This window comes from Prionailurus viverrinus, chromosome D2 (assembly GCF_022837055.1).
Source record: "Prionailurus viverrinus isolate Anna chromosome D2, UM_Priviv_1.0, whole genome shotgun sequence".
Lineage (NCBI taxonomy): Eukaryota > Metazoa > Chordata > Mammalia > Carnivora > Felidae > Prionailurus > Prionailurus viverrinus.
This window is the reverse complement of record NC_062571.1, coordinates 30192304-30206690: the sequence shown is the minus strand read 5'-3', so window position 1 is coordinate 30206690 and position 14387 is coordinate 30192304. Positions and strand designations below refer to the sequence as shown.

At 36.2% G+C, this 14387-nt stretch overlaps 1 protein-coding gene across 2 annotated transcripts in view; it reads left to right on the top strand.

Annotated features, from left to right (window-relative positions):
- SLC25A16 (solute carrier family 25 member 16) overlaps positions 1–14387 on the top strand; it is a 51481-nt gene that overhangs the window by 34261 nt on the left and 2833 nt on the right. For both annotated transcript variants that reach the window (XM_047826386.1, XM_047826387.1), the window contains exons 5-8: positions 3123–3244; positions 3606–3672; positions 8261–8423; positions 12497–12565. In XM_047826386.1, the coding sequence (XP_047682342.1) occupies positions 3123–3244; positions 3606–3672; positions 8261–8423; positions 12497–12565 (421 nt within the window). The remainder of the gene's footprint in view (positions 1–3122; positions 3245–3605; positions 3673–8260; positions 8424–12496; positions 12566–14387) is intronic.

Genomic DNA, 14387 nt, shown 5'->3' with positions numbered 1-14387 from the left:
ATAAGGCTGTTCTGCTGACTACAAGGTAGTGACCAGAGAACACACCTTACCATCCACAAGTACATCCATGGAGTAGTCTTCAGGAAGCATGTGCTTCATGTACTCATAGAGATCCAGAAATTTTCCCTGAAGGAAATGGGAACTCCAGATATACACATTGACATTAGGCCCAACAAAACTGTCTGTGCCAAAAGAATAAGGAATGTCCCTCACACTGTATTCAAGTGAGGTTGTTCAGAAGCTGTAATGAGGATGAAGATTCATCAAAGAAGCTATAGGTGTTGGTTACCTATGTAACAAGCAGGTAACCACTTTCAAAAATCTGTCACCACTTTTAAAAAATCTATCCAAACAAAAATGTGGATGAGAACTGACAACTGAGTGTCAAATAAAGTTATAAAACCTCAAGAAAAAAAAAAGAGATAAAAAGTCAAATGAGAAAGAAGGCAAAATAACACAGAATGCTTTTTGTCCATGAAATGTTGGGGAAATTATCCAATAATTGAATATTCTGATTGTCTAATAATTATCTAATACTCTGAGAAGTCAGGAAAATAGGACTTTTATTCCAATGACTGACATTATAAATTGAAACAATCTTTCTGGAAGACAATTTTTCTATTAAAAGCCTTACTCTTTTACACCTGAAACCAATTTTACCGTATGTTAACTAGTAGAATTTGGAAAAAAAAAAAAAGCCTTACTCTTTGACTTAATAATTCTAATTTAGGAATTTATCCATAATGGAAAGGATAAGGATGCACAAAAATATTTAGTTATAAAATCATTTACCAAAACCTTGTTCACTATTACAATATCATATAACAAATAATGGAGCATATATCAAATTAGGTTAGACAACCTAAATGTCTAAGAGGATTGTTTTAATAAATTTTGATACATCCAGGTGATGTTTTTCTCACATGGGAAGATGTTCATAATATAACATACAGTAGAAAAATTGGCTACAAAATAGAATTACATATTAAAATTATTTTTTAAATTTACGTTTTTTATTTTTTAGTAATCTCTACACCCAAAGTGGGGCTTAAACTCATGGCCTGAAGATCAAGAGTCAAATCCTCTCCTGAATGAGCCAGCCAGCTATCCCAGAATTATACTATTATCATAATATATATGTGGGCGTGTGTTTACATGTGTAAATGCACATGTATAAGGGTTTGGGATATTATATATGTAGGTGGTTATTACTGGTGGATGAATATGTATATGTTTAATTTTTATTATCTATTTTTTAAAATTTTTCTACACTGAACATACATTTCTTTGGTATTTTACAAAAATAGAAGATTCTTACAAAATCAAAAAAAACTATTGAGAGTACATCAAAATAAAAAGCTTTTGGGGGCACCTAGCTGGCACAGTCCATAGAGCCTGTGACTCTTGATCTTGGGATTGTGAGTTTGAGCTCCATGTTGGGTGTGGAGATCACTTAAAAATAAAATTAAAAACAATAAACAATAAAATAAAAAGCTTCTGCACAGTAAAGGAAACTATCAACAAAACTAAGACAACCTACTGAATGGGAGAAGATATTTGCAAATGATATATCCAATAAAGGGTTAGTATCCAAAATACATAAAGAACTGATACAACTCAACACAAAAAAACACACCAAGTAATCTAATTAAAAAATGGACAGAAGACATGAACAGACATTTCTTGGAAGAAGACATACAGATGGCCAATGGACACATGAAAAGATGCTCAACATCATTCATCATCAGGGAAATGCTAATCAAAACCACAATGAGATATCACCTCACATTTGTCAGAATGGCTAAAATAAAAAACTCAAGAGCGGCACCTGGGTGGCTCAGTCACTGGTTAAGAGTTCAACTCTTGGGGCGCCTGGGTGGCTCAGTTGGTTAAGCATCTGACTTCGGCTCAGGTCATGATCATGGTTCGTGAGTTCGAGCCCTGCATCAGGCTCTCTGCTCTCAGTGCAGAGTCTGGAGCCTGCTTCGGATTCTATGTCTCCTTCTCTCTCTGCCCCTTCCCCATTCATGCTTTGTCTTTCTTCCTCTCTCAAAAATAAACAAACATTAAAAAAAAAAAGTTCAACTCTTGACTTCGGCAGGTAATGATCTCATGGTTCGTGGGTTCTTGAATTCAAGCCCCACATCAGGCTGTACGCTGACAGTGCAGAGCCTGCTTGGGATTCTGTCTCCCTTTCTCTCTGCCCCTCCCTGACTCGTGCACACGTTCTCTCTCTATTGCTCTCTCTCAAAAACAAACAAACAAACAAACAAAAACAATATTGGCAGGGATGTGGAGAAAAAGGAACCCTTATGCACTGTTGATGGGAATGAAAACTGGTGCAGCCACTGTTGCAGGCCTCATTGAGGTTCCTGAAAAAATTAAAAATAGAATTATTATATGATCCAGTAATTCCACTATTGCATATTTACCCTAACAATACAAAGACATTAATTTGAAAGGACAATGCACCCCTACGTTTATTACAGCATTATTTACAATAGCCAACTTAGGGGAGCAGCCCAAGTGTCCATCAATAGATGAATGGATAAAGAAGACGATAATACACACACACACACACACACACACACACACACACACACACACACACAGAGTAAAACCTTGGTTTGTAAGCATAATTCCTTCTGGAAACATGCTTATAATCCAAAGTACTTGTATATCTCTCTCTTTCAAAATAAATACAAAATAAACTTAAAAAAATTCCTTTGATAGGTAAACATCTCTTCATTTTAGGATTAGAGATAATACATAAAAAGTCAAATATCTTGCCTAGTGCTAGGAGATAGTTTTTCCTTTCTGGTATCTTTCCTGGAAATAGACAAGAAATAGAATTTAAAAAAATACTCATCATACACCTACACTGCACTGTTTTGGTGTTAATAATATAACTTCACAGTGGGAAGAATTTTGAAAGAGTTTACAAACTGACCCTTTGCTTGCAAGGTTGTTTTTCAACTGATAATATTATGATTTAATTCTATAAGTAATATCACTTTCGATTGCATTGGGTTTTCATCATAGGTATATTTTGAGAGCACTACTAATCGGAAAGAGATATATATTTTCTATTACATTTTTAAGTTTTTCCTTTTTTTTTTCAGGTATGACAGCAGTTATCTGTACTTACCCACTTGACATGGTTAGAGTACGCCTAGCATTCCAGGTGAAAGGGGAACACACTTATACAGGAATTATTCATGCATTCAAAACAATTTATGCAAAGGTATTTCACATTTACTTTTCTTGTTTATATTGTGTCTTTTTTTTTTTTTTTTTTTAATAATGTGCGTTTTATGCCCAACATGGGGCTTGAACTCATGACTCTAAGACCAAGAGTCACAAGGTCTACTGACTGAGCCAGTCAGGTGCCCTTATAATGTGTCCTTATATATTTAGAAAAATATTTTGAAAGTTATATAAGCTATTTTATTTATAGTTATTGATGTTAATAATGATTGTGACACATTTGTGTTTCAGGTTGGGTCCCAGAATAATTTTTTCATTGTAATGTATGCTTTTGCTTTTTGATGTTTATCATAATAAACACAATGTAATCTCACTTCTACTTTTTCTTCATTCAAAAGGAAGGTGGTTTCCTTGGATTTTACAGAGGCCTGATGCCCACTATATTAGGAATGGCTCCGTATGCAGGTATTTTCAAATTTGGCAGAATCTTGATCTTTCATTTTTTTCTAAGAATGATTTTTAAATTGTAGCATTTTGTATTTAAGCCCCAATTCCTTCAGGAATTATTTCTTTCCTCCCTAAGGATAAGCATTTGACTCAGCACCATAGTCCCTCCTTTCCCCAGTGATCTACAGTGCTACTGCTTTTTTTTTTTTTTTTACAGTGCCACTTCTAAAAATAAGAATAAAGTGCAGTTTTATGCACTCTTTATATTTGGTAGGACAAGTCCATTTACCTTATGCTTTTTTTTTTTCCAGGAATGTAGGAACTATAGATATTCTGTTTCCTGCACATTTTAAAATCCATTTTGAAGTTGCACAAAAACACTTGTTGGGATTTTGAATGAAATTTTATACAGTTCCGGGACATTTTTGTTAGATATATTTATAGATACCATGTAAGCTGTGTTGCGTCTTTTAGAAAATTACATTTTTAGTTTATTACTTGATTTAATTTTATGATTTTATAGCTAGCCATTATCCTACTTGTTGGTATCATAGCCAGCCACTGTGTTACTTGCAGATGTTTTGGGTTTCCTATGTGGGCAATCGTATCCTGTCCACATGGTGTCTTTTTCTTATTTACATTCTAATCCTTATTTCCTTATTTATTTATGTTTATCTTCACTTACTGTACTATGCTAAGGACCTACAGTGCAGCAGTGAATAGAAGTGATGATAGTAGGCATTTTGGCTCATTAATTATTTTAAAGGGACTGTTTGTAATACTTCTTCATTTAGTTTAATGTTCATTTATGATGTTAAGGAAGTTTTGCTAAGAATTTTTATCTGATTTGGTGTTGAATTTTATCAGACACCCTCGCCTGCATTTATGGAGGTAATCATATAGCTTTCTCCTTTAATATGTTATTATGATAAATGATATTAATAGATGTTCCAAGATCAAGTCAAATTGGCTATGACATAATGACCTTTTTACATCCTGTTGGATTAAGTTTGCTAATTGTCTTTAGAAGTTCTACATCTAGGGGCACCTGGGTGGCTCAGTTGGTTAAGCATCTGACTTCGGCTCAGATCATGATCTCCCCGTTCATGAGTTCCAGCTTTGGCCTAAGTGCTGACAGCTCGGAACCTGGAGCCTGCTTCGAATTCTGTGTCTCCCTTTCTCTGCCCCTCCCCTGCTGGCACGTTGTTTCTCTCTCTCTCAAAAATAAACATTAAAAAAAAAGAGAGAAGTGTGGTTTGGGTATCAAAGTTATATAAGTCTCATAAATGAGTTGTAGAGTATTTCCTCATCTTCCATCTCTATAAGATGATTAGAATATCTGTTTCTTGAAAGTTTTCTTTGTGGGTGATTTTTTTAATACTGGTTTAACTTCTTAAATGGTTGTAGGACCATTCAGATTTTTTATCTTTTGTGAACCATTTTTGGTAATTCATGCCTTTCTTTACCATTTTGAATTTGACCTTTTTGGATTAATTTTCAATTTTTTAGCAAAAGATTTCCCTTATTTCTTCATATCATTTTGACATCTACTCTATTGCCATGCTCCTTTTTTCACTTTTTTTTTTTTTTGATCAGTTATTTGATTTTGCAAAGAATCAATTTTGGCTTGTGTTTTTCTCTAGTCTACCTTTATTTTACCTTTCATTGATTCTTGTTCATTTCTTAATTATCTCCTTTTTCGTCATGTTTATTCTTCAGTTGGATGCTTACCTGTTTCATTTTCAACCTTTGGGTTTTTTTATTCCTAATGTGGGCTTCCTACCCACCCCTCCGCCCCGCCATCATGCTTCAGCTGCATCCCATGAGTTTATTATTTTATTAATTGTTTTTTCTTAAAATTTGGAAATTTTGAAATGTATACAAAAGTAGACAATAGTATAATGAGCCACCATGCACCTATGACCTATCTTCAAAAGTGATCAACTCAGGACCAATCTTGTTTCATCTGTACCCTTAAATACTCCCTCCACTCTCATTCCAAATTGTTTTTTTTTTTTAATTTTTTTTATTTATTTTTGAGACAGAGAGAGACAGAGCATGAACAGGGGAGGGGCAGAGAGAGAGAGGGAGACACAGAATCTGAACCAGGCTCCAGGCTCTGAGCCATCAGCCCAGAGCCCGACGGGAGCTCAAACTCACGGACCGCGAGATCGTGACCTGAGTTGAAGTTGGACGGTTAACCGACTGAGCCACCCAGGCGCCCCTCATTCCAAATTGTTTTAAAGTAGCTCCACAGTATCTCAGTATTCAGCTCTCTATGCTTTTTAATTTTTTTATTTTATTTTTTAAATGTTTTATTTATTTTTGAGAGAGAGACAGAGCACGAGTGGGGAAGGGGCAGAGAGAGAGAGGGAGAAACAATCTGAAGCAGGCTCCAGGCTGTCAGCACAGAGCCGGATGTGGTGCTCGAATCCACTAACTGTGAGATCATGACCTGAGCCAAAGTGGGACACCTAACCAATTGAGCCACCCAGGTGCCTCTCTATGCTTTTTTAAAAAGCATAACCACACACTATTATGAACTTTAAACATATTTTTTAAGTTTATTTATTTACTTTGAGAGAGAGAGCGTGAGTGGAGGGGCAGAGAGAGAGAGAGGGAGAGAGAGAATCCCAAGCAGGCTCTGCTTGTCAGCACAGAGCCCGGATGTGGGGCTCAAGCTCATGGACTGTGAGATCATGACCTGAGCCAAAACGAAGAGTTGGACACTTAACCAACTGAGTCACCCAGGTGCCCATAAAAAAGTTTCTTAATATCATCTAGTATATTATCATTGTTCAAATCCCTGCCCCCTCCCTTTAACTCATAATTAGCTTTTGGACAGATCCAAGTTAATATTTGCCTAGTATATCTTTTTTCATCCTTTGATTTTTTACTTTCTCATATCTTTATGTTTTAGGTATTTCTTTTGAAATCATTATATAACTGGATATTGTTAAAAATCTGGTCTGTAAAATCTTTAGTTGCCAATTAGTTCACCTGATAGTTATTGTGATTATTGATACATTTGTACTTGTTTCTGTACCTTGCTATTTGATTTCCACTAGAGGCTTTTCTTTGTTATGTTTTAAAATATTTCTTCCTTGTTCACTTATTTTGGCTAACTCTTACCTGCTCTATTATAAATGTATAAATTTATTTGCCTCCTCCTATGTTGGTGGTCTTTAATTATGAACCCATTACTTGATCTGAATCTCTGAGTTTCAGACCCAGTGATTCCATCTTCTGTAGACCCAATAGCAAGATGCATCTCAATAGCTTTGCTGCTATTGGCACCAATATGAAAAGTCACTTCACTTCTTTCATGGGCCCACAACTCCCAAATGAGCTCCAGCTTCTGTTTTTAGAAGGTGGTGGTGCTGGGGTTCTTGGAGACGTTCTCATTCTTTTTGCAAGACCTGTAGCAATGACAGTCATTCAGAATACCTAGATTGCCATTATGCTGGAAGAAGAACTCTTTAATTTTTTGGTCTTATTTTCCTCTCTTTCTAAGTTTTTTGTTTTTAAAATATATTTTAACCTAGTTATAGTATATATATAATTTTGTTTCTTAATTTTTCCCCATTTCCCAAACATTTTTCACATATATCTGTACTCTTCACAAACATCATTTTATTAGTTGTGTCATATTTTCACTGAATACTATTCCACATTATTTAGGTATTTCCAATTTTTTTAACTTACATTTAATTTGCTACGAATTTCACCATTGTGAACTTTTTCAGATTTTAGATTCAGTCTTTAGTGTATGAATATATAAAAGTGTATGAATATTCTAAAATTGTATACTGTCATTTCAAAATACTATAAAGTTATGAGAATTTTGTATAAGGAATAAATGCATATATTGAGGTATTCTCCTAGACTAAATTTTTGTTAGTGCTTATTTCTTATTAAGCATCAAGTATATTTTAAATATATTTTAAAATTTAGTAGATATCAAGGTATCTTGAATAATGCTTAGTTGATAGGATTGCTTGAATTCTATTCTTGATTTTGTTAATGTAAGACTTTAATGGGTCTATTATGCAATCATAAATGTTCAGCAAGCACTAAGTGCATATTATTGATAATTTAATATTTACTAGGTTTCATGTGTTTTGTGATTCAATATGAACATTTATCTCATGGTTACCACTCTTCCTTGGAGACAAAATTAGGCACTGAGTTAAAATAACAATTTTTTGTCACTTCTGAATGTTCTGTTTGTATCTTATCACCATCATTGTTATTGTGAATTTAAGTTGTAGTATTTACTTGTAATTATTAATCATGAATTTAACTTTTACTGATGTGAAACCTTGGAAAACGACTTAATCCTATTAATATATAAGTTGGCATTTATACCCAACTACTGCCTTTATTCAGTAAATTGAAGTATAAGTGTATGAAAACCATAGCGATAATTGTTATAGGTATCTTGTTATCTTTAGGTTACTTATAAACATTAATTAAGCCTTTTTCTTTCAGAAATCAGGAAATGTATAGTTTGTTCTTTGAGTTAATTGGTTATTATAAAGAATGGTATCTTTTCATGGTTTATGTAATCTTAAGCATCATGGTGAATTTATGTTTTGTTTTTCAGGTGTTTCATTTTTTACTTTTGGTACCTTAAAGAGTGTTGGGCTTTCCCATGCCCCTACCCTTCTTGGCAGACCTTCATCAGACAATCCTAATGTCTTAGTTTTGAAAACCCACATAAACTTACTTTGTGGTGGTGTTGCTGGAGCAATAGCACAAACAATATCGTAAGTTTCTTCATTAACTTAATCCAATCAAATTGCAGTTTTTCAATCTTGATTTTCAGCATTATTCATTTTATTTTTTATTATATATATATATATATATATATATTTACCACTTTGCAGATCTTTTTCTTTTTTAACTTTATTTTTTATTTTTTGTTTTGTTTTGTTTTTGTTTTTGTTTTAATTTTTTTAACGTTCATCTATTTTTGAGAGAGAGAGACAAAGCATGAACGGGGGAGGGGCAGAGAGAGAGGGAGACACAGAATCAGAAGCAGGCTCCAGGCTCTGAGCCATCAGCCCAGGGCCCAACGCGGGGCTCGAACCCATGCACCGTGAGATCGTGACCTGAGCTGAAGTCGGACGCCTAACCGACTGAGCCACCCAGGCGCCCCTATTTTTTATTTTTTAAAATTTACATCCAAATTAGTTAGCATATAGTGAAGCAATGATTTCAGGAGTAGATTTTTTAATGCCCCTTACCCATTTAGCCCATCCCTGCTCCCTCTCATGTATATATATATATATATTTAATGTTTATTTTTGTGAAAGAGAGAGAGAAGAGAGAGAGAGAGAGGGAACGAGTGGGGGAGGGGCAGAGAGAGAAAATGACAGAAGATCCAAAGTGGGCTCTGGGCTGTCAGCAGAGAGCCTGATGCAGTTCGAACTCATGAACCCTGAGATCATGACCTGAGCCGAAGTCAGATACCCAACTGACTGAGCGACCCAGTCACTTCTCTTGCATTAAATCTTGAAGACCTCCTTTGTGTCAGACAATGTACTAGGTTTTGGGACATTTGCTGAATATAGATAAAGGGATTGCTGTATTGTAATTGAAAAAGTAGCTTCAAAGGATTTCCCTAGTCCAAGAGAGATTGTGTAGATGAGATAAAAAGAGGCTGGAACACTAAGAAGCAGGAATTTTTCAGGAAGAAGAAGAAAAGCTTTCTGTGACTGAGGAGTATCCTGAAAAACAGGATGTAGTATTGTCACAAAGACGAAAAAGAGTATCCAATGGAAAAGAAAAATCAAAGTAATATAAGTACTGAAAAGTAAGGTGTTCATTGGATTTTACAGTCAAGGATTACTTGTGTGAAAGCAGATTCCGTATACTTGTGTGTGGAAGCAGATCATACTAGGTTGAAGGTAAAGAAAAAAAGGTGGTGGTTTACTTTTGGCAATCTGGCTGTGGAACCTTGCACATTTGTAGAAACATGCACCTCTAGTTATTTTGATTCTCTTCTTGCTCTTACCTTTTTCTTTACTACTACTCACTTCCAATCTAGATCCTTCAAATCTTTTCTTTCTCATTTCTTTTCTTAAACTGTATTCTATACCCATTGACTCTTACCAGATCCAAAGGCTCCCTCTTAGTTCTTTTGCTTCCTTCCAATTGTTCTAGTTCCTTCGTTTTTGTAAATTTTTTTTAATGTTTATTTTTGAGAGAGAAACAGAGTGCGAGTGGGGGAGGGGCAGAGAGCTAGGGAGACACAGAATCTGAAGCCGACTGCAGGCTCTGAGCTGTCAGCACAGAGCCGGACACAGGGCTTGAACTCACAGACCGCGAGATCATGACCTCAGCCCAAGTCGGACACTCAACCGACTGAGCCACCCAAGGCACCCCTAGTTCCTTCAGTTTTGTAACAGTACCTCTCCTTAGCCATCTGCCTTCCCAACCCACCCACCCCCACCTTTTCAAGTATCTTACTGATTCATATCTTCCTCTTTCTTCCTATCCATGCTGATATTTTAAGGCGCAGCCTGGCTTTAGTCCTATGCTCTTCCCATAAATGTGTAGAATAGCTCATCTATCTTTATGGTTTCAGTGGTCACCTCTGCACAGATAACAAATTTTATTTAATTCTCCATTACTTCCTCTCCATTACTTCTGTATAGCAAGCTCTTAGATATTTCTGCTTGGACTTCTGCCATCAGTGCAAACTCCATAGTTCAGATATTAATTCCTTTTTTCCTCTTGGTGACAATCCTCAGCTCCCAGCTTTCTTATTTGTTATTGATAACCATTAATCTTCTAGCCCTAATAATACCTTGAAACCATTTTTCACATTGTACGTATCCAAATACTCACTATGTCTTACTGTTTGTTACTGTAGAACATTGCCTAGAATGCTATTTTCTTTCTTTCCCATTGTTCTTTCCCGTATTCTAATCCTTGTACCTTGTCTTCTTACATTCTCTCCCTTCTACTAACCAATTCCTTCTACTCACATACGTCTTTTCCGGCTTGGAAACTGAATCCTTCAGACTGAGGTTTTTGTTCCCTTGATTCCCATAAAATTTCTTCTTCTCACTACCCCATTAAAAAATAATTCCTGGAGATGCTATTGAAATGCATACAGAACTTCAATTATTGGTAATGCTATTTCTTAAGCTGTTTGGTTAAAAAAACATGTTTTTTAATTATTAAAAAAAATTTTTTTACTGAGAGGCAGAGAGAGACAGAGCACAAATGGGGGAGGGGCAGAGAGAGAAGGAGACAGAATCCTAAGCAGGCTCCAGGCTCCGAGTTGTCAGCACAGAGCCCGACACAGGGCTCGAACTCACAAACCATGAGATCCTGACCTGAGCCGAAGTTGGACACTCAACTGACTGAGCCCCCCAGGAGCCCCACATGTTTTTTTGATTATAACATTTCATTATGAATATAAATATAGGCAGCTCTTCCTGCCCACGGGTCCTGTCCCCATGCTTTGATAAAATCACCTTTTTGCACACACACACAAAATATATATATATGTATGTGTGTGTATATATATATATATATATATATATATATAATTATACAAATATATCATTATTTTTGTCATATATCACTTAAGTATATATTAGGTACCATGGAGATCTTTGAATAGGAAAGTAAAAAGCAGCTTTGTGACACTTGAGAATGTAAGATTCAATTTTCTTAATGTTGGGATAACAATACCTATTTCATGCAATTATGAAGATGGAATGAGATAAATTACATAAATTGTTTAACTACATTGACAAGTAGTCAATATTAGCAAAATAAAAGTAATTTAAAAAAATCACCTGGGGTCCCACTCTTAAGAGAGATTCCTTTTGTATATTTCATTTCAGGCATTTTAATTTAATTTAATTTAATTTTATTTTATTTTATTTTTTATTTTATTTTATTTTATTTTATTTTATTTTATTTTATTTTATTTATTTTATTTTATTTTATTTTATATTTTAGTTAAGTGTACCTAATTTGAGAGAGAAACAGAGCATGAGCAGGGGAGGGGCAGAGAGAGAGAATCCCAAGCAGGCCCCACACTGTCAGCACAGAGCCCAATGTGGGGCTCAGGCTCACGAACTGTGAGATCATGACCTGAGCTGAAACCAAGAATTGGACTCTCAACCAACTGAGACACCCAGGTGCCCCTCAGGCAAATTTTTTTTTAACAGAATTTTCTCTGTTCTCTAAATGCAGTATCTGTATTGTTAATTTTTGCCTTTAAGGAAAATTTTTTGTTGGTCTACTGTATACAAGGGGGCTTGCTGAATATTTTTAGAGTAGTGGTTCTTAACTAGAGGTGATTTTGCCTCCAGTGGACATTTATTAATATCTGGAGACAATTTTGGCTGTCACAGCTGGGGTTATGCTATTGGCATGGAGTGGGTAGAGGCCAGGGATGTGCTTAAACATCCTACATTGAATAGGATAGATCCTCACAATTAAGAATTATCTAACCTAAAATGTCAATAGTGCCAAAGTTGAGAAACCCTGTCCTAGGGTTCCAACAATGAAAAATACCCAGTTTGTTTCTTCAGAAAGTGGCACTGAATTTGGCCTTGAGGAATGAACTCTATATTGTGGTGATGAGAGAGAATCATCTAACCCAATAGAACCACATAAGCAAAGGCAAGACCTCTTTATTGCTGTTTGATTGTATTCATGTGCTTATGTCCTGATTCCTAAATTAGACAAAACAATAAAGGTATAAGAACACATTATTTCCTAGGGAAATAACATGTAGGACTTTGTATTCAATAATTGTTGAGTACAATGCTAGAAATCATTTTTATATCCTTCTGCCTTTTTCTTCTTTTAGCTACCCGTTTGATGTAACTCGTCGGCGAATGCAATTAGGAACTGTTCTTCCAGAATTTGAAAAGTGCCTGTAAGTTTTCCATTTGTCATTGTTCATTTTCTTTAGGAAATGTAATGTTTAAAGTAGGTATAGAGATAGGACTGTGGTCTTACCAGTAGTTCAGATCTTCCATAGTATCCTTTGGTAAATTTACAAACTTTCAATCTAGTCCCAATCCATATATATATATTATCACTTCAATATATATATATATATATATATATATATATATATATATATATTTAATGTTTATTCATTCTTTTTAAATTTTTTTTAACGTTTATTTATTTTTGAGACAGAGAGAGACAGAGCATGAACGGGGGAGGGGCAGAGAGAGAGGGAGACACAGAATCGGAAGCAGGCTCCAGGCTCCGAGCCATCAGCCCAGAGCCGGACGCGGGGCTTGAACTCACGGACCGTGAGATCGTGACCTGAGCCGTAGTCGGATGCTTAACCAACTGAGCCACCCAGGCGCCCCAATGTTTATTCATTTTTGAAAGACAGAGAGACAGAGCACAAGGAGGGGTGGGGCAGAGAGAGAGGGGAACACAGAATCCGAAGCAGGCTCCAGGCTCCAAGCTGTCAGCACAGAGCCTGACACGGGGCTTGAACTCACGAACCGTGAGATAATGACCTGAGCTAAAGTCCAACGCTTACCTGACTGAACTACCCAGGTACCCCAAGTCCCAATCCCTATTAAAAATTTCGCTTTAGGGGCACCTGGCTGGCTCAGTTGGAAGAGTGTGCAACTCTTGATCTTGAGGTTCTGAATTTGAGCCTCATGTTGGGTGTAAAGATTATTTAAAAGTTTGTTAAAAATTCACATTATGGGGGCGCCTGGGTGGCGCAGTCGGTTAAGCGTCCGACTTCAGCCAGGTCACGATCTCGCTGTCCGTGAGTTCGAGCCCCGCGTCGGGCTCTGGGCTGATGGCTCAGAGCCTGGAGCCTGTTTCCGATTCTGTGTCTCCCTCTCTCTCTGCCCCTCCCCCGTTCATGCTCTGTCTCTCTCTGTCCCAAAAAAATAAATAAACATTGAAAAAAAAAATTAAAAAAAAAATTCACATTAGGGGCACCTGGGTGGCTCAGTTGGTCAAGTGTCAGACTCTTGATTTTGGCTCAGGTCATGATTTCATGGTTTGGGAGACTGAGCTCTGAGTCAGACTCTGCGCTGACAGCTCTGAGCCCACTTGGGATTCTCTCTCTCCCTCTGTCTCTGTCCCACCCTCACTCACTTGCACATGTGCTCGTGCGCATTCTTTCTCATTCTCTCTCAAAAAAAAAAAATTTTTAAAAATCACTTTAGAGCAGCTTGGTTAAATAGAAATATAATGTGAGCCACTTATATAATTAAAAATTTTCTGGTAGCCACATTAAAAAAAAAGTATAAAAAAACAGATGACTGTTTTAAAATATTTTAATTTAGGGGCACCCAGCTGGCTCATTGTGAGGAGTATGCAACTCTTGATTTTGGGGTTGTTTGTCCGAGCCCCATGTTGGGTGTAGAGATTACTTAAATAAATAAACTTAAAAAAAAGTTAAATATTTTAATTTAACCTAATATGTCAAAAATATTATCACTTCAACATCTCAAGACTTTGCATCCTTTTTTTAATACTAAGTGTTTGAGGGGCACCTGGGTGGCTCAGTCAGTTAAGCCCAGACTTTGGCTCAAGTCAAGACCTCACGGTTTGTGGGTTCGAGCCCCACATCCGGCTCCGTGCTGACAGCTAGAGCCTGGAGGCTGCTTCAGATTCTGTGTCTCCTTCTTTCTCGCTGCCCCTTCTTGGCTCTCTCTCTCTCTCTCTCTCTCTCTCAAAAACAAATAAACATTTAAAAACATTAAAAAAATAAA